General features: G+C 43.4%; 1 protein-coding gene across 1 annotated transcript in view; it reads right to left on the reverse strand.

The window, feature by feature from the left end:
- Positions 1-3,053: 3,053 nt before the first annotated feature.
- The window catches only part of RGS5 (regulator of G protein signaling 5), a 173,276-nt gene continuing 149,934 nt past the window's right edge, over positions 3,054-26,395 (reverse strand). The window contains exon 5 of the mRNA XM_073571615.1: positions 3,054-10,758. Within this exon, the coding sequence (XP_073427716.1) occupies positions 10,597-10,758 (162 nt within the window). The 3' untranslated portion in view covers positions 3,054-10,596. The remainder of the gene's footprint in view (positions 10,759-26,395) is intronic.

The raw sequence follows: 26,395 nt of genomic DNA on the forward strand, positions 1-26,395 counted from the left end.
AGACTTTTTAAGGCCAACTCAAGCGGCTGCCTACCACCTGAGTATTCAAGCAGGACCATGGCACCAGTGTTTTTCCTAGAGTTAACCTTATCTTCCTGTTGACTTGACTTTGCTTCACCTTGGCGTTTAATATTTTTCCTATTAGACTAGTCTGGAAGCCAATAACCAGGTACTACTTGCAAGCTCAGACTAGCAAGTCTTGCATGTTATTGCACTCTCAGCTCTGCTGTGTAACATTGTGTTGCTATCCTGTTGTTGTCCACATTTGCTACTGTACCTATACATTCCTGTGAGTAATAGCATTTCTGCAACCAAGTTACCAGTTGGCCTATACAACTTTGCTAGTACTGTGTGTAACTGAACACCTATAGAAAAATACCAATTGTTTACACACCACTACTGTTTCTTTGCTATCTGCATATCTGGCTTAGCTGCATTTAGTGAATCCAGCTTGTATAGCTTCCATCCTGTATACCCTTCTGGTCCTCATTTATTCATATGCCTTCTGGCATGTCCAGCTCCTCTGCATCATCACCTTTGGTCCTTGTTGCTCACTACGACCTATGGCTTAGATTTTAATCCACCTCATCAGATGAGGTCATAGGAGTAACAACTTGTAGCCATCATTTTCTTGTTTGTTTTTTCCATATACAAAGTACTGATCCTTGAGTATCTCTTTGGTTGTTTTTATGATTTATTTGTTTTCTGTTTTTCTCTTTTGTCAAGAGAGTACTTTATCTCCGAGAGCTAATGTTTCTATTTGCTATAGATTAAAGTTGAAGTGTCGCTATGAGATTGTCTGGAGACGGCATGACATGATTTATTTGAAGATCAATAAGGCTTCTGTAAGAAAATACTAAATTTAATTGCAACTGGTTTAATTTAAAAAAGGATTAGTTTCCCAGCAGACATTCTCTTATAGGGGATTTCGGGGCTAAACGTAAATTTCTGCACAACTTTCACTCGCCAATGTGTAGGCTGTCAGGATTCCCCTCTATTTCCAGCTTGACTGGATGGTCCTGTGCTGGCTATCTTCTCATCCACTCCTATCAATGTACATACTTGCAGTACCACGACCACATGCGTTACTCTGGGTTTCTCTCTTTTTAAATATCTTTAGAATGCACCATATACCTGTTAACCTGGGTTCCCCAATTGCTAAGCCAAAGATTTAATTTGCCGTGCCTAAAACCTCATTCAGAGATTTTTTTTGCACATGAGAGAAATTTAATTTTTTTTTTACCAGTGATCTTGATCTGATTTTCATCCATTTGGGCCCGTGAGTCTATTTTTTAACATCATTGTGGTGTTAGTTTTTCTCATTTGCAGAAAAATCCATGAAACAGTAAAAAATGGACAGCACTTGGATGATACACGTGCATCCGTGTGGTTTTTTATTTTTTTTGTCACAGACCCATTGATTTGAATAAGTGACGCTGTTCTGTGACTCGGCTCAAAAACAGACGACTCCATTTAAATTAGAGGCACCGATAGAACGCATGTTAAAACAGACGTGTGAATTAGGCTTTACCATTACAAAAGTTTCATATAGTTACATAATTACACAATATTAACCAGATTGTTAGGAATTATTCATAGGTTTATTTAGTTTTTTACCCACTAATATATAAGACAGGTACATCAATGGGATTTGCTTCATATTTGGGTAGCGTCAAATGACCATTTACTCCACATCCAAGAAAATTAGCCGAATTATTCTGATCACACTTTGATCAGAGTTTTCCCAGTTTTTCTTGGATGTGGAGAGAAAAAAAAATAGAAAGGTTGTCCGCCTTTTCCATTCTGTCAGTCTGTGAAAGTCGGACCACACTGGAATGTCATCTGTGCACTGTCCAATTTTTTCCATAGACTTGTAAATAATAGATAATATATAATCGATGTCAGAAAGAAGAGGACCGGAGGCAGGCAGCAAGCAGCTGGGTGACCAAAGAGGTGAGCAGTGAGTATTAGGTTTTTTTTTTATAATTTACAGACCCAAAATTGCATACCGAAAAGACAGCTGGACATTTTTTTTTGGCTTTTGCAAATCATGAATGCAAAATGTTTGAACTCATGTGGAACTGTGAATTTCAGGAAACTGGACTCAAATTCAATTCTCCATGGATTGATCTGCTTATTTCTAGATAACATCCATCCTTCTTAATAGTAAGAATAACTTTAGAGTGATGGGACACAGAAGAAGACTAAAAAATGGTCCCGAATCAAAGGAGCAGCGCTAATTGGAAGAGGTACTCGGTTTAAGGCTATGGTCACACTATGAGTATTTGGTCAGTATTTCACGTCAGTATTTGTAAGCCAAAACCAGGAGTGGGTGATAAATACAGAATTGGTGATGGGTTTCTATTCTACTTTTCCTCTAATTGTTCCTCACCTGGTTTTGACTTACATATGGTGATGTAAAATACTGACCAAATACTGAATGTGTGACCGTAACCTAAAATTCCAGTTATAATTCCATTGAAAAAGTGAAGCTTTATGGATTACTTTTTGTAAAGAACACAGAGCCACAAATCTTGATGATTACAGCCAAAAAGTGATCTTGATGGAATTGATTCAAACTGATGTTTTGTGTCATCTGAGGATACATTTCATCCATCTCATTCGGCTTTTTCTAACAAATTACGTGTAAGGAAAAAGTGTGCAAGTAGCTAATTGTCACCTACAAAGTAATATCCGTGTGGTGTTCACACTGCCTGACCTTGGAGAGTATACATGTGAGGACTGTGATGCCCACTAATCCATATTCGCTAGTGAATTACTTGTTCGCTGTCTGGCTCATGAATTTCCAAAGTTGATCAGTTTCCAGAGATGCTTGCAAAGCAACAATTTCTTCCAGGATCTGCATATAGCTCAGTGTATGTATTCCTTGTATTGATCGATGCATCATTTGGACGGGCTCGGATGGCATATGGGGACCTTTCGTACACCAATCATGCCAGGAACTATCTAAAGCACAGACACCGACCTTGATCAATCACTCCTGTCTGCATCGTCAGGGTCCCCTGTGAGCACTGATTACACAAACACAAGGCTAGTTTTTAGATTTATTTCACATGCAGTGTTACATAGCATGTATATCATGTTAGCCAGATAGAGCCAAAGAGAAATATGAATTCATATGCAATATATCACATCACATTCAGCCAGGAGACGGCAGAGATAGAGAAAACCCTCAGTAGTAAAACAGCTGCACCTCAATATTTGCTGTTTTGTTTTGATTATTTGGGGGGCATATTTGCCAATAAATTTTATTTATTTATTTAATTCGGTACTCAATTATGTATTTCAATTGGGCTATGTCATACATTAGAAAACTATAGATTTTTTTCTGCTTTATTAAAAGGATATTCCTATTTTGGATATTTAGGGCACATCCAAGCATGTATTCAAGTGCCGCCACCTCGCAATTTTCAATGGCACGAGATAGAGCCCCGATGTCAAGATGGGTACAGATCCCAGAGGTCTGAAAAAGGTAGAGAGGAACCGCAGTACTCCCATGCAAAAGGTGGCCTCAATGGAACGTCTTATTTATTACAGGAAACAAAAAACAGCAATGTTTTGACTCACAGCTGAGTCTTTTCACGCATTTTTTTTAATATCCTGTGGATATGTCTCAAATGTCCAAGATGGGAAGACCCTTGTATGAGAAAGCTGTAGTGTGGCACACAGTTATGTGATTATAAGGGTGAATACCTCTGTCAGGTCACATTCAGGCTCTGTCAGAAAAGAGAAATCATATCATATCAGATTGCCTGTTAGGCTACGTTCACACATTCAGTATTTGGTCAGTATTCTACATCAGTATTTGTAAGCCAAAACCAGGAGTGGGTGATAAATCCAGAAGTGGTGACGTGCTTCTATTAAACTTTTCCTCTGATTGTTCCCCACCTGGTTTTGGCTTATAAATTCTGAGGTAAAATTGTGACCAAATACTGAATGTGTGAACGTGGCCTAACAGGCAATCTGATATGATATGATTTCTCTTTCCTTTCTGATTCCTTATGTCTAAAACTGAAGGAAATCAGTGTTATGTGGAGGTACAGTATGGTTCCATACAATTCGAGCCATAATACCACCATATGCATGGCCATAACTTTAATTACATATGTGATAATAGATGACTTATGTCAGGCCTCACTGAGGAATAGGAAATAAGCAATGTTTGGAAAGTCAGGGACGACACATAAAAAACAAAAAAACGAGAGACTCCGCACTGAGAAGTGAACGGGTGGGTGAGATAGTGCTTTTGGGATCCTCAGTAATTACCTAGTAACAGGAAAACATAACACGGCAATGATTGCGGATCATCAATGTCCTTCTCAGTCCTCTCTGAGGCCTTTTTAGGTATGCTTACAGAGATGGATATTTTGAGGGGAACATTTTGTTATCCAGGAAATAACCTGGCAATGTTTCTAAACCAAGAAGTGAAGCTTCGGAGAGGAAACATGCCACAATATGGACTGCAGTGTTTATAACCTCTCCGACTTGTGTCCAAGTACTTCAGAGGGACACAAGCATCAGCTTGTGTAATAGTGTGAGCTTGTATATCTGTACCCAAATAATAAAGGGAGCCTGCACATGATGGACTGTAATGCTCCACGCTGGTTCCATCCAGTCCCTGGATAGTGGGCGCCTAACACTTTACTGCTGGCGGCTAATTGTAGATATTTATTATCATGGTTCTGTAAGCGCATCCCTTCCCCGGTTACTAAGCAAACAGGCCCGACTCTTAAATCATCGCTTCTAAATGTCAAGTGTTGAATGTCGCCACTGTTTCTCCTAATGTTCGAAATATTAGAAATCTATGAAGCGACTTGCAGTGAAGGAGACAAACACATGTGACTGGTAATTTTCTGCTGCCTGAATTAGTCTGAAGATTAATTGAATTTATAAAATAGACTGTGATGTATCGTCATCCTGATCTGTTCAAATGTATGTATTCCATGGTAAGTGGTGAAGGCCGGACATATTCATCAGCTCTGACTTGTCAGGTTTATACAGATCCATTAATATTGTCATTTCACAATTATAAGACACATTTAAAATTGCCTTCTCCAGTACTTTAGACATTTGGGAAATATGGATGACATCGAAATGCCCTTGTAGTAGGTGACATAATGCCCAGCTGTATTTTTTAGCAGTGATAGCATTTATTCTCCATATTGAAGTGCAGCTAGAGGTCTCATCTAGACATATTATCAGAGGCCATCGTCTCTGTCGGTCCTGGTGGTCTAAACAATAGAATCCTTATAGGAACGCTTAAAAGCCCATCATTATCGTCATTCACGTTCTCCTTTATATATATATACTGTATATAGAGTATATATATATTATATATACAGTATATATATATATATATGTGTGTGTGTGTGACAGGGTTAAGCAAAGCAATTGAGCGGCTTTGACATATTATGTAGGAGACATCATATCTGCTCCCTTGCTCTCTCTCTCTGTAAGTCCCTGTACCAGTGGATATACAATCCCTGTCCTCCTACTGAATATTCCCACAGGTAAGGTAATAAAAATTGTGTAGGAGTAATGTTAAAGGGGTAATTCCATCTCAAGCCTCTTTCAGACGTCTGTGTAGCACGTATGTGTTGTATCCATTTTTTCACGGATACAGCACGTACCCATTAAAATCTATGGTGCTCATCAAATGTCAGTGTTTTTCACGGACCGTGTGTCCATACAAAACACAGGGACATGCCCATTTTCTTCCTGCAGTGTGAATAAAAGGGCCAATATAAGTCTATTGGTCTGTAAAAACGCATCCATGTGCCAACTGTGTACATCCGTGTTTAACATTGCAAACTATAGGAGAAGCTTTTTAATTTATTCATTTCTTTATCCATACCACGATGACACTGATGTTTACCATTGATGACCAATGATGTTTATCATTGATGACACACTGATGACGTTGGTATCATGTTTTTACGTACGTGTGAATGAGGCCTTAAAAAGTGATGGCAAACTGCTGGGATGTGAATTTGCTGAGGTTTGACTTGTAGGAGAATAAAGTGGCCACAGTGCTGCTTCCCATTCACAGTTTTTCGCTGCACAATGCTATGGGTGGCTGCGTATACCTCTGAGGGCGACGCAGTGCTGAAGTAGTGCTGAAGACGCTTCATTCTCAGGACCAGTGGAGAACCCAGAAGTCACACTCCAAGAATCTTTACGATGGAAGCAGAATGGAAATACCCCTTTAATAGTCAATAATTATCCATGTTTACTAAAGAAACATATAGCATCCAAAGAAATAAAAAAGTACATGTGAAATATCCCACCATTTTGCATATCCAGCACCAAGGCAATCCTGCGTGCCTCTATGGTTACAGACCACAAGCAAATCTGGTGTGTAGTCTTATTCTGCAGTCATGTGCTACTCCGCTTCCTTTACTTTGCAGCCTACAGACAGCGTAGATGCCAACGTTTCTGGGGATGTTTTGGGTGGGGTTAACATAAATCCCACTTACTTTCACCCCAGATGTTCCAAGAAATCCAGGACAGTTGGCAAATGTGCAGACAGTAGGAAAAGGAGCAGATTACAATGTTACTTCATTTGTGTTTTTGGTGCGAAAAAGCAATCAGACACTTATAAATATAAGCATACAGGCTTCATAAGAAGATGTTATATTTGTAGTCTCTCCCATGGATGACCCTATTTTTAATGGTTGAAAAATCATAGAAAAACTTTTTTTTTGTGTCCACGTCAATGACAAAGGTAATTACACCTAGTTTAACCATCCTTCATACCTCTTTAAGCATGGATTTAGTGAACCAAATGTGAAAAGGAACCCAACTGGTAACCATTAGGTCCTTGGAGGGCAAGTGCCCATCTTCCATAGCTCTACACCCTACTTAGTAAGTAGCCTATCAATACACTGATGATCGGTAAATCACCGGCTCTTGTCTTGTATTCAATGCATAGTAATAGTAATCATTTTTCACAATGGCTGAATTGACAGGTGTCTCATGTTGGCTGACATGAGAGTAATCCTATCTATATAGAGTTCAGTCATTTCCATAGATCAGCCATTATAAATCTCTTATTACTAGGCTCCTCCTTTAGTGTAATAGTCTACGGGAAAAATAATACAAGGTCATCCAATAAAAAGTGCTTTACTCATTTTTTTTGTAGATTATGTGTATGGTACAGGAACCTGGATCGTCAGATATCTGATATCTTTGACAACTCGCACAAAACATTAAAATGCCACTTCTCCCACCAAGCAAGAATACAGCATGTAACATATTGCAAAAAAATAAACCAGATAGAAGCGCACTGTCTCAATTTGCAGGTCATTGAGCTGTGCAGAAGTCCCATAAAATGATTCCAAGCAAAAGCATTAACATATTGGTTATATGCTCTGTCATTGCCAAGGTGTCCCACTTATATTAGAAATCAGCTCCAATGGTCATTTCATGTATTGGACTATGAACCTTTGGGTAAGTAAGACGCAGACGACATATACCGTAATCATTCTAGGCTTTGTTAGTTTGTATACACTCATTAATCTATGATGATTTCATGTTCTACTTGTTAGTTTTTATCTAGTTATTTTGTGTTGTTGGATTTGAAATTGTTACAGTTTCCCTAAATCACTTCACATCTTGGCTTTATGTATATGTTCTCTCTAGTTTTGCTAGTCCTTCAATATGTTTTATGCAAACTTCAGTCTTCCTGCTGTCTGATTGGACAGTTCCCTACAATAAAAAAAGTCTGTGTATTTCGGATGTGGGTTTTTTGTACACCAAATACAATTTGGCACCTGAACTTAGATTGCAAAAAGTCCCGTGGGTAAGAAGTGAACTAAATTCAGCAAAGGTTCAATGCTAATTTGATTGATGAAGGTGATGACTACAATGTCATCCACAGGCAGCTTGAGTGGTAGAGATGAAAACCAGTGCATGTGCAATGTGTTTGCCATTGTGAGGGAAGATTAAATAATTTTGGTTTCTTCACTCGCCAGTCTTGATTTGGATTGGCGCATGCACACACTCTGCGCATGCTCTGGTTCTCAGCTCTATGTCAATCAACAGTCTAGAGATGGGTTTAACAGAGATTTAACAGGACACTTAGTTTGGATATGTCCACAAGACACTTGAACCTTCATTTACATGTAACTCAAGAGTCAAAAAAATCATAGCTTATGTGGCACTACAAAATGAATGTTCAAACAAAGCACAGGAGCTAGGTGCAGCTTTGGCATGTACTTTCCCAACCACTTGTTTTGCATATCTCTCATCTCCCTCTGCCTTGGTTAACATCTCTGGCTTTAAAGGAGCAAGAGGAGGCTGAAGATAGTTGGAAAATAGGTAGATGGGAAGGTGTACGGAATTTTTTGGTTGTGTCAGTGACTGTTTTGCTTGGTTTTAATAATCTTTAAGATTCCCTTTAAGGTCAAAAATGTTGGCAGAAATGGGATAAGGGGATAAATCCTGTTAACAGTCCTTCAACAACAGTTGTTGACTAGAAGGAATGGAGAACACCATTTTTAATCTGGACCAATATTTACTTTAATGCAGCCTATCCAATCACTAAGAACTAGTGGCGCCACTGATTGACACAAAAAGTGACTGCCTACATAGTACTCAAGTGTTTGATATACTTATGTGACAAAAATTCATAATTGCCATTATGTAACAGAAATGTTATCAATTTTATTTAAGAAAAACTCATTAATCAAAGACAAACAATGCACCTCCACATACTGATCTGGTCCTAGCAGAGAACTCTTACAACATCTAAAGGGAATGTATGCAGTTGCGTTTTTCCACCTCTACCAGATGACAATCTGAGCAGTATTTCCATAGTTTCCATATAAAGTACTGTGCAAAACAATTATTCAGCCCATGTGCCTGCCTTACAGAAAGGATCCTTCATGTACAAGCTGTTCTCTGTGTAAACCTACCCAGGTTTAACACTTGACAGGACATAGTACATTTGTGTTCCATGATTCAGGAGATGACACTATGTATGGAGTGGGCGCCTCTGACCAATCAGAATATTCCTGGCAGCACGGAGATATGGCCGCCTATTGGAAGATGTCCTGATTGTCTTGGGTTATTGGATTTAACTCTGGTCTTACGCCTCTTTAGGGAATGAAGTGTTTAATTTCATGTTAGGTTTTTCCTATCTTTATCTTATCCTTATAGGGCCTATTTCTTTATATTTGCAACTTAGGGAAATGTTCTGCTAACACTCAGGGCTTTGAGGCCAAATTGCTATGTACTTTTTACTTATGAGAGAAAAAATAGTTGCCAAATACAATAGTAAATTGTATCCTCTAGATATAATTTCCTTCTAAAAGAGTTAAAAAGTATCCTCTAAGCAAATTAGTATTTTTTGTCCCAAGATTTTAAATGTATACTGACCTGCCTGGAGTAGTCATCCATCTAGCCCCATTTACATTCCCTGGAACTTTCAGAACCACCTTATCACATAAGGCCCCTTTATCCCAAAAGTCCAAAAACCTTTACGTCTCATCTCCATATGAAATAATTTAGGTCATCCTGTACTTTTGAAACTACCCATTTCCTATCACACCTCTCTGTAAGCTTTTCACCCCATTCCCGGAACCTTACAGCATATCTCCTTCACAAATACTTATCCAGGGGCTGGGAATCCTATCCTGCAGGCCCTATATGGGTAAGTATTGCCTTCGGAAAATAACTTACTGTGACGGTCTCTGCAGGCCACTAGAACGTGTACATGCATTGTAAATGCGCTTTTCGGAAAGCGTTGAATTAAAAGATCTACCATATTTTAATTAGTGTAATATTATAAGGATTTATTACTGTGCATTTTAGTGCTTGGAAAATTGAAGTGTTCTGCATGGTCACAAATTAGTAAGGTAGTAAGGAATGTGCCTACAGTATATTAAATAGGTTACTTTTAATGGCATCCAGCTGCCGTCAGAACTTCAGTTCCTCCTGCTTTACTAAAGGTCTACACAGGAGCTCTATGAGGTGTCTTTAAGGTGTAGACACCATGAGTCATGATCAGCATGAAGAGGGCATTCATAGGGAACACTCTGTCGCCTATGCTGGTCAACCTCTTGATGAGTTAGCATTAGCCTTGGCTCTAATCCAATAGTTATTTTGTGATTACTTTTAGTCGGATGGTACATATAAGGAGCTGCTCTGACTAAAAATAACCCCCTCCTCTAGATGCATTACAATATGGCTTTTTTTTACCAACTCATGACCTGTTGTGTAAACTTTGCTCTCAAATTCACTTGGGATATGTGGGCAATAGACGTAACAGTCCAAAACTCTTATATGTTGCTAACCAGCCTTCGTCTAGAGATGTTTTTTCTACAACTACTCACATCATTCAAAAGTTATTAAATGAGTTACATGGGAAAACTTTTTGATCAAATTTTTGTAATATTTCTAACTTGCAGAAGTTGAGCAGAAGGTCTACAGACTGTAAAACAATGGACAGATTGGCAACAACAGTCAAATTGAAAGGGCCCATTACAAAAAGCAACAGCAGAAACAATGGACCAGCAAACCAGAGGGTGAAACCCAAGGTATGCCAGGAGTGCACTGCACAGCTCTAATACACTGCTACTTCACTAACTCCTGGTAGATCTCTGAGCGGATGAATCTGGGCAGTGAGTCATTCTCCATTAGAGCAAAGATCTTCTTCTGGGCCAGGTCAAAGCTTGTGGATGATGGTTCCCCCAGGTTCTTCATGGTCACTGCTTTGGTGAAGTGGTCAATGTTAACCTGTAAAAATAATTAATAAAATGTTTAGAAATGTGCCCTAAAAGTATATTTTCATAGATTTTTATGTGAAAGGTTCATGTATTTGCTTTTCCACATCAGATCAAGTACTGTGCACCTTGTCCTCAAAACCAGGAACTAAGAAACAGCAATATAGGTTTAAAGCAGTATTGGTACCATATCTAACAAATACAAGACCTGATTAGGGTGGTGTACTTACTTGTGACAATGGCTTATGTTGCTATTAAAATGAGCATTTTAGCCAACAGTCCAAGCCTCAATTCATTAAGACTGGCGTTTTGTACATCAGCCTTAATAGGGAGTGTGCAGAAATAAGATGCACCAAATTCAGTTAGAGGTGCATGCCACTTAAGGGGTCATAAGGTAGGTTTTTTTATGGGGCTATGAACTTATAGGCAGGTAGTTGCTAACTAACTGCCTGTTCTGCCTGGAGCTGATCATGCAAGGATCAGTGTGTTCTCGATGGACCCCTCCTGCCAGCGATTCTGCAACTTTTGACCACATGTCAACACAGCAGCTCATCTCTTCTGGTCTGCTCTGTCAGCTGGGCATCTCTGCCAATATAATGTTGATTAACAGCTGGCTCCCGGATGATTAACTAGGGTGAGCTGGTTGTCAATCAGCATGATATTGGCAGAGACTCCCCATCAACAGAGCAGAGGAGAAAAGAAGAAGCTGGTCTGTCGACATGACATCACCAGAAGGCGCAGAATCACCAGGAGTGTTCTGTGACTACTCTGAACTGGCAGAAATTGTCGTCAGGTAAAACAGGCAGGTAGTTTAAAGGGATATCTGAGACTTAAAAAAAAAAAGTGCCTAAACACTAGCAAGCAAGTAGTTGCTACCTATCTGTCTGTTGAGCCCAGCGCCGTTCTCAGCAAGCACAAAAAGGTCACAGACTTCAGCTGATCTCACATAGGGCGGCAATTTCTTTTCCTGTTGATAGGGCAGTAATACTGGTGTCATGCTGATTGACAGATGGCTCTCTGCTGTCTAAGTGGGGGAAGTTGGCTGTGAAGAGAAAGAGAAACTGCTGCTCTGTTGACAGGGAGCAGCTAGAGTTGAGCGACTTTTGGTTTTTTAGGGTCGCGTTTCGTTTCGTGAAACCCGACTTTTCCAAAAGTCGGGTCGAGCAAGATCGTCCGATTATAGGGAAAAGTCGGGGTCGTCCCGAAACACGAAACCCAATGTAAGTCAATGGGGAATAAAAGTCGGCAGTGAGAGGAGGACAGGAAACACACCTACAGTGCCCATTTGAATGCCAAAAGCATCAATTCTTCTTACTTAAGCTTGTCAACCTTAATTAACTTCATAATACAAGTTACGCACTGAAAAATGGGGGTTATTTGGCTAAAGTTGTGGGGGGGGAGGGCTGGCTGCAGGTTTTCATGTGCCCTGGGCGAAAGAGCGCCCCTTTAACACATACCACAACTCATCATGCTCCGATACGGCAGAGAAACAGCGGTATAGTACAATGAAAAATACCTCACTTTTTACATCTCATGACGAGGCCCATCTATTTCTCCATACAGAATCATTGGTCCCATATAATGTTAAATGTATATGATGAGCTCCACATAATGCTACAGTATATGTTGGTCCCCATGGATGAAGCTCCACTGTCTTATGGGCCCAAATGGGCCCAAATAATGCTCCAAACATAATGGGCCCCATTTCTAATGCTCTAGTGTATAATGGGCCCTGTAAATGCTGCTCCAGTGTCTGATGTCCACCTTTGGAATGTTCCAGTGTATGGTGGGCCCCATCTATCATTCTCCAGAGTATAGTGCTCCCCAAAAATTGCTGTCCCAACATTGAAAACAATCAAATAAGTCTCCTCGCTAGGGAATCCCTGTACTTGTCTGGATTCCTAGTCGTCCCCATCTTCCATCTCACTGCACAGTATTTCAACTTTGCAAGTGCTGTGATCCTGAGCAAGCAGGGGGGGCCCACTCGTTGGCGACGGCACTGGCACAGGGCCCCTGATAGTACGGTGGTGTGTCTGATGGCGGGTGGGCCAAACCTGCACTTTCATCTGCAGCTTCCTCTTTGTCACCGTGTAAGATGGAACTGTATATGGGAAGGGTAACCTGAGTTTCATCAGGGTCAGATTCAGGTCGTGTATAGAGTTGAGCGATACCGTCCGATACTTCAAAGTATCGTATCGGATGGTATCGGACGATCTTTAAAAAAAGTATCGGTATCGCCGATTCCGATACCGGAAGTCCCATTCAAGTCTATGGGACTTCCGGTATCGGAATAAGAAAAACCCTTTCCTGCCCTTGTACAGCCTCTCTGGGGTCTGTACGGGCCTTTCGGGGGGCTGTGCCGGCCTGCCAGGGGGTCTGTGCAGGCTCCGGTGGTCTATGCCGGCCTGCCGGGGGGGCTGTGCCGGCCTGCCGGTGGTCTGTGCACCCTGTGGGGGTCTGTACCGGCCTGCCGGGGGGCTGTGCCGGCCTGCCGGTGGTCTGTGCAGGCTCCGGGGGTCTGTGCAGGCATCGTCCGATGGGACTACAAGTCCCATCGGGCGATGCCTGCTACCATGACAGTGATTGACACATTAGCCAATGATGGGACAGTAGTAGTCCCATCATCCGGCTAATGTGTTAAATGTAAAAAAAAAAAAAAATAAAAAAAAAAATTACATGCTACATACATACAACATGCATACTACATACATGCTACATTCATACTACATACTACATACATGCTACATTCATACTACATAAATACTACATGCAACATGCATGCTACATACATACTACATGCTACATACATACCACATATATACTACATACATACTACATGCATGCTACATGCTACATACATAACACATATATACTACATGCATGCTACATACATACTACATGCTACATACTACATATATACTACATGCATGCTACATACATACTACATGCTACATACTACATATATACTACATGCATGCTACATACATACTACATGCTACATACATATTACATATATACTACATGCATGCTACATACATACTACATGCTACATACATACTACATATATACTACATACATACATACTACATGCATGCTACATGCATGCTACATACATACCACATACATAACACATATATACTACATGCATGCTACATACATACTACATGCTACATACATACCATATACATACTACATGCATGCTACATACATACTACATGCATGCTACATACATACTACATGCTACATACATACTACATATATACTACATGCATGCTACATACATACTACATGCTACATACATACTACATATATACTACATGCATGCTACATACTACATGCTACATACATACTACATATATACTACACGCATGCTACATACATACTACATACATACTACATGCATGCTACATACATACTACATGCTACATACATACCACATACATACTACATATATACTACATGCATGCTACATACATACTACATATATACTACATGCATGCTACATACATACTACATATATACTACATGCATGCTACATACATACTGCATGCTACATGCATGCTACATACATACTACATACATACTACATGCTACATACATACCACATATATACTACATACATACAATACATTCATACAATACATACATAGACATACAGTATATATAACATAGAGTAACATACTTACCAATACTTGTCACATTGTTCCCCGAAGCCATTGTCTTTTCCGGAATAAATATTAACATAACAAACCACAAAAATACTCACCCACGATCCGAAGCAGTCCACGAGTGTGTCCCACGACGATCTTGGGTAGAGAACTGCAGCATCAGCTGTTGCTGCCGTTCTCTACGGGCTGCAGGAATCCAATGACGGAAGGTAGGTATCCTTCCGCACTGTATTCCTCCGCCACTTAAAAAAAAAAGTCCCTAGTCTCACTTTATGCCATTGCTGTGTGGGAATTTCCCACGCAGCAATGGCATAAAGTGAGACTAGGGACTTTTTTTTTTTTAAGTGGCGGAGGAATACAGTGCGGAAGGATACCTACCTTCCGTCATTGGATTCCTGCAGCCTGTAGAGAACGGCAGCATCATCTGATGCTGCCGTTCTCTACCCAAGATCGTCGTGGGACACACTCGTGGACTGCTTCGGATCGTGGGTGAGTATTTTTGTGGTTTGTTATGTTAATATTTATTCCGGAAAAGACAATGGCTTCGGGGAACAATGTGACAAGTATTGGTAAGTATGTTACTCTATGTTATATGTACTGTATGTCTATGTATGTATTGTATGAATGTATTGTATGTATGTAGTATATATGTGGTATGTATGTAGCATGAAGTATGTATGTAGTATGTATGTAGCATGCATGTAGCATGCAGTATGTATGTAGCATGCATGTAGTATATATGTAGTATGTATGTAGCATGCATGTAGTATATATGTAGTATGTATGTAGCATGTATGTAGTATGTATGTGGTATGTATGTAGCATGTAGTATGTATGTAGCATGCATGTAGTATATATGTAGTATGTATGTAGCATGTAGTATGTATGTAGTATATATGTAGTATGTATGTGGTATGTATGTGGCATGTAGTATGTATGTAGCATGCATGTAGTATGTATGTAGCATGCATGTAGTATGTATGTAGTATGTATGTAGTATGTAGCATGTATGTAGTATGTATGTGGTATGTATGTAGCATGTAGTATGTATGTAGCATGCATGTAGTATATATGTAGTATGTATGTAGCATGTAGTATGTATGTAGTATGTATGTAGTATGTATGTGGTATGTATGTGGCATGTAGTATGTATGTAGCATGCATGTAGTATGTATGTAGCATGCATGTAGTATGTATGTAGCATGCATGTAGTATGTATGTAGTATGTAGTATGTAGCATGTATGTAGTATGTATGTGGTATGTATGTAGCATGTAGTATGTATGTAGCATGCATGTAGTATATCTGTAGTATGTAGTATGTATGTAGTATGTATGTAGCATGCATGTAGCATGCATGTAGTATGTATGTAGCATGCATGTAGTATGTATGTAGCATGCAGTATGTATGTAGCATGTATGTAGTATGTATGTAGTATGTATGTAGCATGCATGTAGTATGTATGTAGTATGTATGTAGTATGCATGTAGTATATATGTAGTATGTATGTAGCATGTATGTAGTATGTATGTAGTATTTTTTTTTTTTTTTAACATTTAACACATTAGCCGGATGATGGGACTACTACTGTCCCATCATTGGCTAATGTGTCAATCACTGTCATGGTAGCAGGCATCGCCCGATGGGACTTGTAGTCCCATCGGACGATGCTTGCACAGACCCCCGGACATCAGCACAGCCCCCCGGCAGGCCGGCACAGCCCCCCGGCAGGCCGGTACAGACCCCCACAGGGTGCACAGCCCCCCGGCAGGCCGGTACAGACCCCCACAGGGTGCACAGACCACCGGCAGGCCGGCACAGCCCCCCGGCAGGCCGGTACAGACCCCCACAGGGTGCACAGACCACCGGCAGGCCGGCACAGCCCCCCGGCAGGCCGGTACAGACCCCCACAGGGTGCACAGACCACCGGCAGGCCGGCACAGCCCCCCGGCAGGCCGGTACAGACCCCGGGCAGTCCACACAGCCCCCCGGCAGGCCGGCACAGCCCCCCGGCAGGCCGGCAGAGACCCCCGGAAGGCCCGAAATGACGGCGCATCATGATGCGCACACACCGCGCATCATGATGACGTCAGTCTGTCAATCAACTTTGAACTTCCGATTCCGATGCCGAATTCCGATATTGAAAAAATATCGGAAGTCGGTATCGGAATTCCGATACAGCAAGTATCGGCCGATACCCGATACTTGCGGTATCGGAATGCTCAACACTAGTCGTGTAGCGTGCGAGGGGAATGTAGTGGTCTGGGTCAATGTACCAGCAGATTCATCGAGCAGTGGCTGGGCATCAGTGCACTTGTGTCGCCCCCAGGAGTACGGTCGCCACAGTGGCATTACCTTCCTCCTAGGGAGTGTGATGTCATGCTTGGGAGCAACGAAGGATCTCTCTAGCAGGTTAAGTGATTGGGCGGCGTTATTCCCACGAGTCATGACCCTCCAAACAGCGTTCATGAAGGCAAAGTGTTTGTTTTACGTGGGCAGTATGGTTGCAAAGCTGAACCTTAAAGGAATGTCCAGAAGGGCACCACCAGGAGTGGAGCCTACGGTTAAATTTGACTCCACCTGGGAAACCTCAACCATGCCAGCTACAGAACAGATGCACACATTGCAAGCTTAATTCCGTTAAAGAACGAGACTCCGTCATGCCCCGCCGTCCGAGTCCGGCTTACTAGAGGGACACGTGAGGCTCTGGCACATGAGATTGGCCAATAACTGGTGTGTCATGCCCTTACATGTCCGTGGCTGCATGTGCGCTACACTGAAAAGGCCAGCGTTTGTCGCTTACAGGTGCATATAACCCGCTGAACAACGTTAGTGATGGGGATCACTGATTACAATTATTACCCGCGAACAATGATTTCCCAGTAAGTGCAGGTAAACCGCAGTTCCGGAATTAGGCCTAACCGTCATTCCTGAAAAAATGAAAAACTTACGTGTGCAAACCACAGGTGCTGTAGCTTTCTTAACAGCTCGCCAGCCGTTCTCACGCCCAGTATGGATTACACGTGATTGCACAAAGGTGAGAAAGGGTACCGTATCCCCAGATAACATGTATGGATAGCGTACACATTCAAAATATATGTCTATACATCAGGAGGCAGGCTCAGACGGTGTTAGGCCCAGTATGGATTGCACGTGATTGCACAAAGGTGAGAAAGGGTACCGTATCCCCAGATAACATGTATGGATAGCGTACACATTCAAAATATATGTCTCAGGAGGCAGGCTCAGACGGTGTTAGGCCCAGTATGGATTGCACGTGATTGCACAAAGGTTAGAAAGGGTACCGTATCCCCGGATAACATGTATGGATAGCGTACACATTCAAAATATATGTCTCAGGAGGCAGGCTCAGACGGTGTTAGGCCCAGTATGGATTGCACGTGATTGCACAAAGGTTAGAAAGGGTACCGTTTCCCCGGATAACATGTATGGATAGCGTACACATTCAAAATATATGTCTCAGGAGGCAGGCTCAGACGGTGTTAGGCCCAGTATGGATTGCACGTGATTGCACAAAGGTTAGAAAGGGTACCGTTTCCCCGGATAACATGTATGGATAGCGTACACATTCAAAATATATGTCTCAGGAGGCAGGCTCAGACGGTGTTAGGCCCAGTATGGATTGCACGTGATTGCACAAAGGTTAGAAAGGGTACCGTATCCCCGGATAACATGTATGGATAGCGTACACATTCAAAATATATGTCTCAGGAGGCAGGCTCAGACGGTGTTAGGCCCAGTATGGATTGCACGTGATTGCACAAAGGTTAGAAAGGGTACCGTTTCCCCGGATAACATGTATGGCTAGCGTACACATTCAAAATATATGTCTCAGGAGGCAGGCTCAGACGGTGTTAGGCCCAGTATGGATTGCACGTGATTGCACAAAGGTTAGAAAGGGTACCGTATCCCCGGATAACATGTATGGATAGCGTACACATTCAAAATATATGTCTATACATCAGGAGGCAGGCTCAGACGGTGTCAGGCACAGTATGGATTTGACGGCCCAGACTACACAGCGGAGGAGCAGGGAGAGGTAAAGATTGCAAATGCTGGGGCCCTGCCCAAGCAAGGGGGGCCCACTCGTGGGCGTCGGTACTGGCACTGGGCCCCTCATAGTACGGCGGTGTGTCTGACGGCGGGTGTGCACCACCACCGTCAGAGACACTTGATTGCACTATGAAGGACCCTGTACCAGTGCCCGCGCCCAAGAGTCGGCCTACCCACCTGTCCAGGGCAACGGCACTCGCACGGTGTCGTGCGCTAGGTGGTGACCCCGGCCATGGGGGGGGAGGCAGCACAGTTAGGGAGTTTTAGAAAGTGGCATATGTTGATGTTGGACATTCAGCTGATGCAAAAGGTGAAATAGGTCAAGTCCCAGGAAGAGGTGGACCAAAGCAAGCCATTTTTCTGTCACCCTATGTGTCATCAGAGGAAGGTGGGACAAAATCCTTGGAAACCCATGCGTGGTTCATTTTAATGAAGGTTAGATCATCCACATTTTGGGTTGACAGACGGGTCCTTTTTTCGGTCAGGATTGATCCAGCTGCACTGAAAACTCTTTCCGATAGCACACTTGCAGCTGGGCAAGCGAGCTCCTGTAAGGCATATTGTGCCAATTCAGGCCAGGTGTCCAGTTTAGCGGCCCAATAGTCAAAGGGGAATGACCTGTGTGGGAGAACATCGATATGGGAGGAAAAGTAGTTTGTAACCATAGTTGACAACTGCTGTCTCCTGTCACTTTCCATCGATGCAGTATTACCAGTTGTGTGAGCGGTACTTGAAAAATCAGTCCACAACATTGTCATGAAACCCCTGTCTCCAACGCCACTTCTGCTGTGTGCACCACGAACACCTCTGTCAAGCTGCCCCCGGCCCGTATGGCTCGTGTGAGAACCATCACCGCTGCTGTGTGCTGGGAATGCCTCAAGCAACCGATTTACCAGAGTTGCTTGTTTATTAGCCAATATTAGGTCAAGGTTCTCCTGTGGCATGATGTTTTGTAATTTGCCTTTATAGCGTGGATCCAGGATGCTGGCCAACCAGTAGTCGTCATCGTTCATCATTTTGGCAATGCGGGGGTCCCTTTTTAGGATCTGCAAGGCATAATCTGACATGTGGGCCAATGTTCCCGGTGTCAATGATGCACTGCGAGTGCTGGGTGGAGGAGCACTTTCTGGCAAATCCACATCCCTCCAGTCACGCACAAACCCTGTACCAGACCTTGCCACGCCAACATTTTCACTTGCCCCACGAGATGCATCCTCCTCCCCTAAGTAATCATCCCCATCATCCTCCTCCTCCTCCTCTTCTTCCTCCACCTCGTCCAGGAGAGGTCCCTGAGCAGACAATGGCTGAATGTCATCAAGGATTCCCTCCTCCTCTTCCTCCTCATCAACATTGGCTGCAGACGCCTGCTCCTTAAGGTGCGTCAAAGTTTGCATGAGCAGACGCATAAGTGGGATGCTCATGCTTAGGATGGCGTCGTCTGCGCTTACCAGCCGTGTGCATTCCTCAAAACACTGAAGGACTTTACAGAGGTCTTTCAGCTTCGACCACTGCACACCTGTCAACTCCATGTCTGCTCTCAAAGTGCCTGGCCGTGTATCCTCCCACAAATGCATTATGGCCTGCCTCTGCTCGCACAGCCGCTCCACCATGTGCAGGGTGGAGTTCCACCTTGTTGCAATTTCGATAATGAGGCGGTGGTTGGGAAGGTGGAGCAATCGCTGCAGCTTCTGCATACGAACGGAGTGTACAGGCGACCGGCGGATGTGCGCGCACAGTCTTCGCACCTTCTGGAGCAGGGTTGTTAACTCCGGATAATTTTTGAGGAAGCACTGCACCACCAGGTTCAAGGTGTGAGCCAAGCAAGGTATATGGCTGAGTTTTGAAAGGGCTATGGCTGCCACAAAATTACGTCCGTTATCACTAACTACCTTGCCTGCCTCAAGATGTACACTGCCCAGCCATGACTCAGTTTGTCGCTTCAAGTACTCGGCCAGCACCTCGGCGGTGTGTCTGTTGCCCAAACACATCATCTGCAACACAGCCTGCTGACACTTTCCACTAGCTGCTCGATAGGGGGACACATCGTGTGCAACAGTGGCAGCTGCAGATGGAGTGCTCGTACGACTGCGCTCTGTGGATGAGCTTTCGCTTCTGGAGGAGGAGGAGGGTCGAACACCTACAGCCAACTGTTTCCTATACCGTGGGCTAGGCAGCACTGTCCCACCACCGCTGTCCCCTGTGGACCCTGCATCCACCACATTAACCCAGTGCGCATTGATGGACACGTAACGGCCCTGGCCATGCCGACTGGACCATGCATCAGTTGTGAGGTGCACCTTTCCGCTCACTGACTGCTTGAGTGCATGGACAATGCGGTCTTTCACATGATGGTGGAGGGCTGGGATGGCTTTGCGAGAGAAGAAGTGGCGACTGGGTAGGTCATAGCGTGGTACTGCATAGGCCATGAGTTCGCAGAAAGCTGTGCTTTCCACCAGCCGAAAGGGCATCATCTCAAACGAGATTAGCTTGGCAATGTGGGCGTTCAAACCCAGTGTACGCGGATGAGAGACTGAGTACTTTCTTGACCTACTCATAGTGTCTGGGAGGGTGAGCTGGACTTGAGAGCTGCATATGGTGGAAGTAGCGGTGGACAGGGCGGACTGAGAGAGGGTTGATGATGGTGATGGAGTTGGTGTTCTTTCTGATGGCCTAGAATCAGTCTTTCGTTGATATAACAGTGGGATTCCCTGACTGCTGTGGCCTTGCAACGACACCTCAACATTTGCTGCTGTGCTAACCGGTGGGCTTACAGTGGGGGAAACAATGTAGCGTTGCTGACTACCTTCGTTGTGATCAGTTGCACATGTGGCACTTGAGGTTTGGTGTTGTGTCCACGCTTGCAAGTGCATGCTGGTTAAATGTCTAAGCATGCAACTGGTATTCAAATTTTTCAGATTTTTCCCTCGGCTAAAGGTCTTTGCGCACTTCTTACAGATAACCTTGGCCTGATCATGAGGATTTTGTTAAAAAAAGTGCCACACTGCACTCTTCCTACTTTGGCAGACATTTTGCGGCCTAGCACGCTGTGATCTTTTGACCCTCTGGACAAGCTGTCCAGCAACTCTTTTGATGTTTGGAACCTGTCTTTGGAGTGCTCCGGGCCTGCCAGATAACAGCTGTTGCGATGTCGATGTCTGCTGTGGATGCTCCTCATCTGAGCTATTGGAAGCAGCACCCTCTTCCCCAAATGGATGCCAATCTGGGTCAACAACTGGGTCATCCATCACCTCCTCTTCTATGTCATGAGCACCTTTCTCTGTGTCACCGTGTATGGTGGTATAGTGTGCGGGAAGGGGCACCTGAGTCTCATCAGGGTCAAAATCTGGCTCTGTACACTGCGAGGACAATGTAGTGCTCTGAGTGAATGTACCAGCAGAATCATCCATCAGCGGCTGTGCATCAGTGCACTCCATGTCAGATTCATCTTGGCCTGGGTAATTCACCATTTCACTTGATAATCCAGGCATGGTATGTGAAAACAGCTCCATGGAGTAATCAGTAGTATGGCCTGCGTCATCCTTCAATCTTGGTTGGGGTGAAGGACACAAGGAAAGGTGTGGTTCATGAACATGAGCCTCCAATGACGACTCAGTGCTTTTACTTTTTACAACTGAAGAAGAGGAGGCGATAGAGCTGGAGGCTGAGTCAGCAATGTAAGACAAAACTTTTTCCTGATGCTCTGCCTTTAAAAGCGGTTTGCCAACTCCTAGAAAACTAAGCGTTCGAGGCCTTATGTAGCCAGACGATGACGCAGGGTCAGCACCTCCTGCATTCGGTCCTATTTTGCTCTTGCCACTACCATCAGATCCACCACCAACACCATCATTACCAGCTGCCAACCCCCGCCCAATTCCACGGCCTCTTCCACCAGCCTTCCTCATTTTTGGTAGAAATGTAGACAAAATCCAACAAACTATATAGTAATGTAAAACAAGGTACAAGGTGTCTATAGGACAGGGGAGATTTAGAATTTCTGCACACACTTGTGGACAGTGGACACTTTTGGATTGTGTGAGGCCCACTGATATCTGAGCGCTATGTCACAGGCTCGATGGCACAGCTGTGACCAAAGTGAGTAGAGGATAAGGGAGATTTTGAATCTCTGCACACACTTTTGGACACTGGACACTTTTGGATTGTGTGAGGCCCAATGAATATCTGAGCGCTATGTGACAGGCTCGATGGCACAGCTGTGACCAAAGTAACTAGAGGATAAGGGAGATTTTGAATCTCTGCACACACTTTTGGACACTGGACACTTTTGGATTGTGTGAGGCCCAATGAATATCTGAGCTTTATGTGACAGGCTCGATGGCACAGCTGTGACCAAAGTGACTAGAGGATAAGGGAGATTTTGAATCTCTGCACACACTTTTGGACACTGGACACTTTTGGATTGTGTGAGGCCCAATGAATATCTGAGCGCTATGTGACAGGCTCGATGGCACAGCTGTGACCAAAGTGACTAGAGGATAAGGGAGATTTTGAATCTCTGCACACACTTTTGGACACTGGACACTTTTGGATTGTGTGAGGCCCAATGAATATCTGAGCGCTATATGACAGGCTCGATGGCACAGCTGTGACCAAAGTGACTAGAGGATAAGGGAGATTTTGAATCTCTGCACACACTTTTGGACACTGGACACTTTTGGATTGTGTGAGGCCCAATGAATATCTGAGCGCTATGTGACAGGCTCGATGGCACAGCTGTGACCAAAGTGACTAGAGGATAAGGGAGATTTTGAATCTCTGCACACACTTTTGGACACTGGACACTTGTGGATTGTGTGAGGCCCAATGAATATCTGAGCGCTATGTGACAGGCTCGATGGCACAGCTGTGACCAAAGTGACTAGAGGATAAGGGAGATTTTGAATCTCTGCACACACTTTTGGACACTGGACACTTTTGGATTGTGTGAGGCCCAATGAATATCTGAGCGCTATGTGACAGGCTCGATGGCACAGCTGTGACCAAAGTGACTAGAGGATAAGGGAGATTTTGAATCTCTGCACACACTTTTGGACACTGGACACTTTTGGATTGTGTGAGGCCCAATGAATATCTGAGCGCTATGTGACAGGCTCGATGGCACAGCTGTGACCAAAGTGACTAGAGGATAAGGGAGATTTTGAATTTCTGCAGACACTTGTGGACACTGGACACTTTTGGATTGTGTGAGGCCCAAAGAATATCTGAGTGCTATGTGACAGGCTCGATGGCACAGCTGTGACCAAAGTGACTAGAGGATAAGGGAGATTTTGAATTTCTGCAGACACTTGTGGACACTGGACACTTTTGGATTGTGTGAGGCCCACTGATATCTGAGCGCTATGTCACAGGCTCGATGGCACAGCTGTGACAAAAGTGACTAGAGGATAAGGGAGATTGGATTGCTTTTAAAAAAGCAGTTTGCAGAGCAGTGGGTAAACAGCAATGCCAGCCTGTCAGGAAGCCTTAAAAGGCAGCCCAACAACCAACACCACTGATACACCACAATATAGCCTCCCCTTGCACTGCACACACAGTGACTGGTGTGTTGTGCAGGCCAAATTGCTAGCAGCAGAAGCAGTTTTTTTTTCTTCTCAGCAGGACAAAAAAAAAAAATTGGGATTGCTTTTAAAAAAGCAGTTTGCGGAGCAGTGGGTAAACAGCAATGCAGGAATGTCAGGAAGCCTTAGAAGGCAGCCCAACAACCAACACCACTGATACACCACTATATAGCCTCCCCTTGCACTGCACACACAGTGACTGGTGTGTTGTGCAGGCCAAATCGCTAGCAGCAGAAGCAGTTTTTTTGTCTTCTTCCCTGCCTAACGCTCTCCCTACAGAATCAGCAGCAACCTCTCCCTATACTGAGATCGGCAGAAGTAAGATGGCGGTCGGCGTGCATGCCCTTTTATACCCCCTGTGACGCCCACCAAAGCAAGCCAATCACTTGCATGCCCTTCTGAAAGATGGTGGTGACCCCTGCCTATGTCATCACGTTGCCCACAGTGTCCGTGGATCCTGATTGGCTGAAAAAGAGCGCAAAACAAACTTTTGAAACGCGACTTTGGCGCGTAAGTCGCCAACCTCGTGGCCGACCTCATCCTAGGGTCGGGTTTCGTTTCATGAAACCCGACTTTGCCAAAAGTCGGCGACTTTTGAAATTTTTCGACCCGTTTCGCTCAACTCTAGGAGCAGCTAAATCTCTGGCAGGAGCGGTTAATGACCGGCGCAGGGTACAACAGACAGGTAGTTGCCTCTGTTAGCAACTACATGCCTGTTAATGCTTTGGTAAAAAAAAATGTTAAATTCTCGGATATCGCCTTTAACAACTACCTGCCTTTAAGTTCAGAGCCCCATAACAAAAATATACAAAAGTCCCAGAAATCCCCTATAATGACTTTGGAGCATCTTATCATGTGCTTTTCCAGAATATACAAAAGTCCCAGAAATCCCCTATAATGACTTTGGAGCATCTTATCATGTGCTTTTCCAGAATTGTTACTCTAGTCATTTGAATATGGGTTCAAGGGGCAGTATCTGATCGTGGACACTATACATTTGATTACAGTGACATTCCACCACTGATCACATCCAGCTGCCACCAGCATCAGGAGCTAATTGGTGGATTGCCAGATGTTGCAGCGCCACCAATCTGATATTGATGTACTATCTTAAGGATACAAATATAAATGTACTGAACAACCTGTTGAACTATACGTGCAATTATGCACTGCGATAACCTAGTTTAATAATGTAGTGGATTTACCTTTAGTTTTAATAAAATCCCAGAATATATTAATGATATCATTCTAATTATAAAATCAGCTCTGCTTCACCAGACAGACCGACTGTGCAAGCACTGCTTGTTATTACTTTTGTGCTCAGGTTATAGGGACACATATCATACAGCAAATCTGTGTTGCATTTTAAGCCTGCTTATTACAGATTGATACCATACCACTGAAGCTTCCATGCAAAAAATGACAAACTTTAAGAACAGCAATGGGATTGATGTAAACAAGTCATCATTTTATGGCCGATCTTTATGGTTTTCATGGTAACTGGGGCAAGAGTCATATTCTTTGTATGCGTTTTATTATCCTTGGGGAGGGAATAGACTGGAGATAATGTATAACAGTATTATTTTCCCACAAGACGATCCTTATTTTTCCTTAGGAGCGCAGCTCTGGAGATTTTCTACATAATATTCAGGAAATGTATGAACACTAATTGCGAAGGTTATGGTTATTAACAGAATGATTGTAATTATTCCCAGAATTGATCTGCACAAAGGACAGGGAAGCTAGGGGAATTTGTCCAGACCTGGGTTCACCTCATTTAGTCTTCCAGATGTTAACAGACTATTTTATTTCAGTTTTTTATCTCTGTCCAATATATAAGCTAGAAGATAAAATACAGACTAAAGCCTGCTAACAGGAGCACAATGTAATTGTTAGAAATGTGCCTGTTAATGCTAGTGGGAGCACTGACATAGCTATAGGGGTTGCAGTGATTGCAATTTTGTCTGTGCCCCTCTGGTCACAAGATCTGACATCGAGAACATGGCCATGGTGGCTCTGTTGGCCAACACACTTCTGACCCACCCATATTCTGTCTGGCTGACACCAAGCAGTGCAGTCCTGTTTATTATCTGGCATGGGTCACAGCTAGAGTTGAGCGACTTTTGGTTTTTTAGGGTCGCGTTTCGTTTCGTGAAACCCGACTTTTCCAAAAGTCGGGTCGAGCAAGATCGTCCGATTATAGGGAAAAGTCGGGGTCGTCCCGAAACACGAAACACAATGTAAGTCAATGGGGAATAAAAGTCGGCAGTGAGAGGAGGACAGGAAACACACCTACAGTGCCCATTTGAATGCCAAAAGCATCAATTCTTCTT

The sequence above is a fragment of the Dendrobates tinctorius genome, unplaced genomic scaffold, assembly GCF_039654945.1.
Source record: "Dendrobates tinctorius isolate UK_male_01 unplaced genomic scaffold, ASM3965494v1 ptg000029l, whole genome shotgun sequence".
Taxonomy (NCBI): Eukaryota; Metazoa; Chordata; class Amphibia; order Anura; family Dendrobatidae; genus Dendrobates; species Dendrobates tinctorius.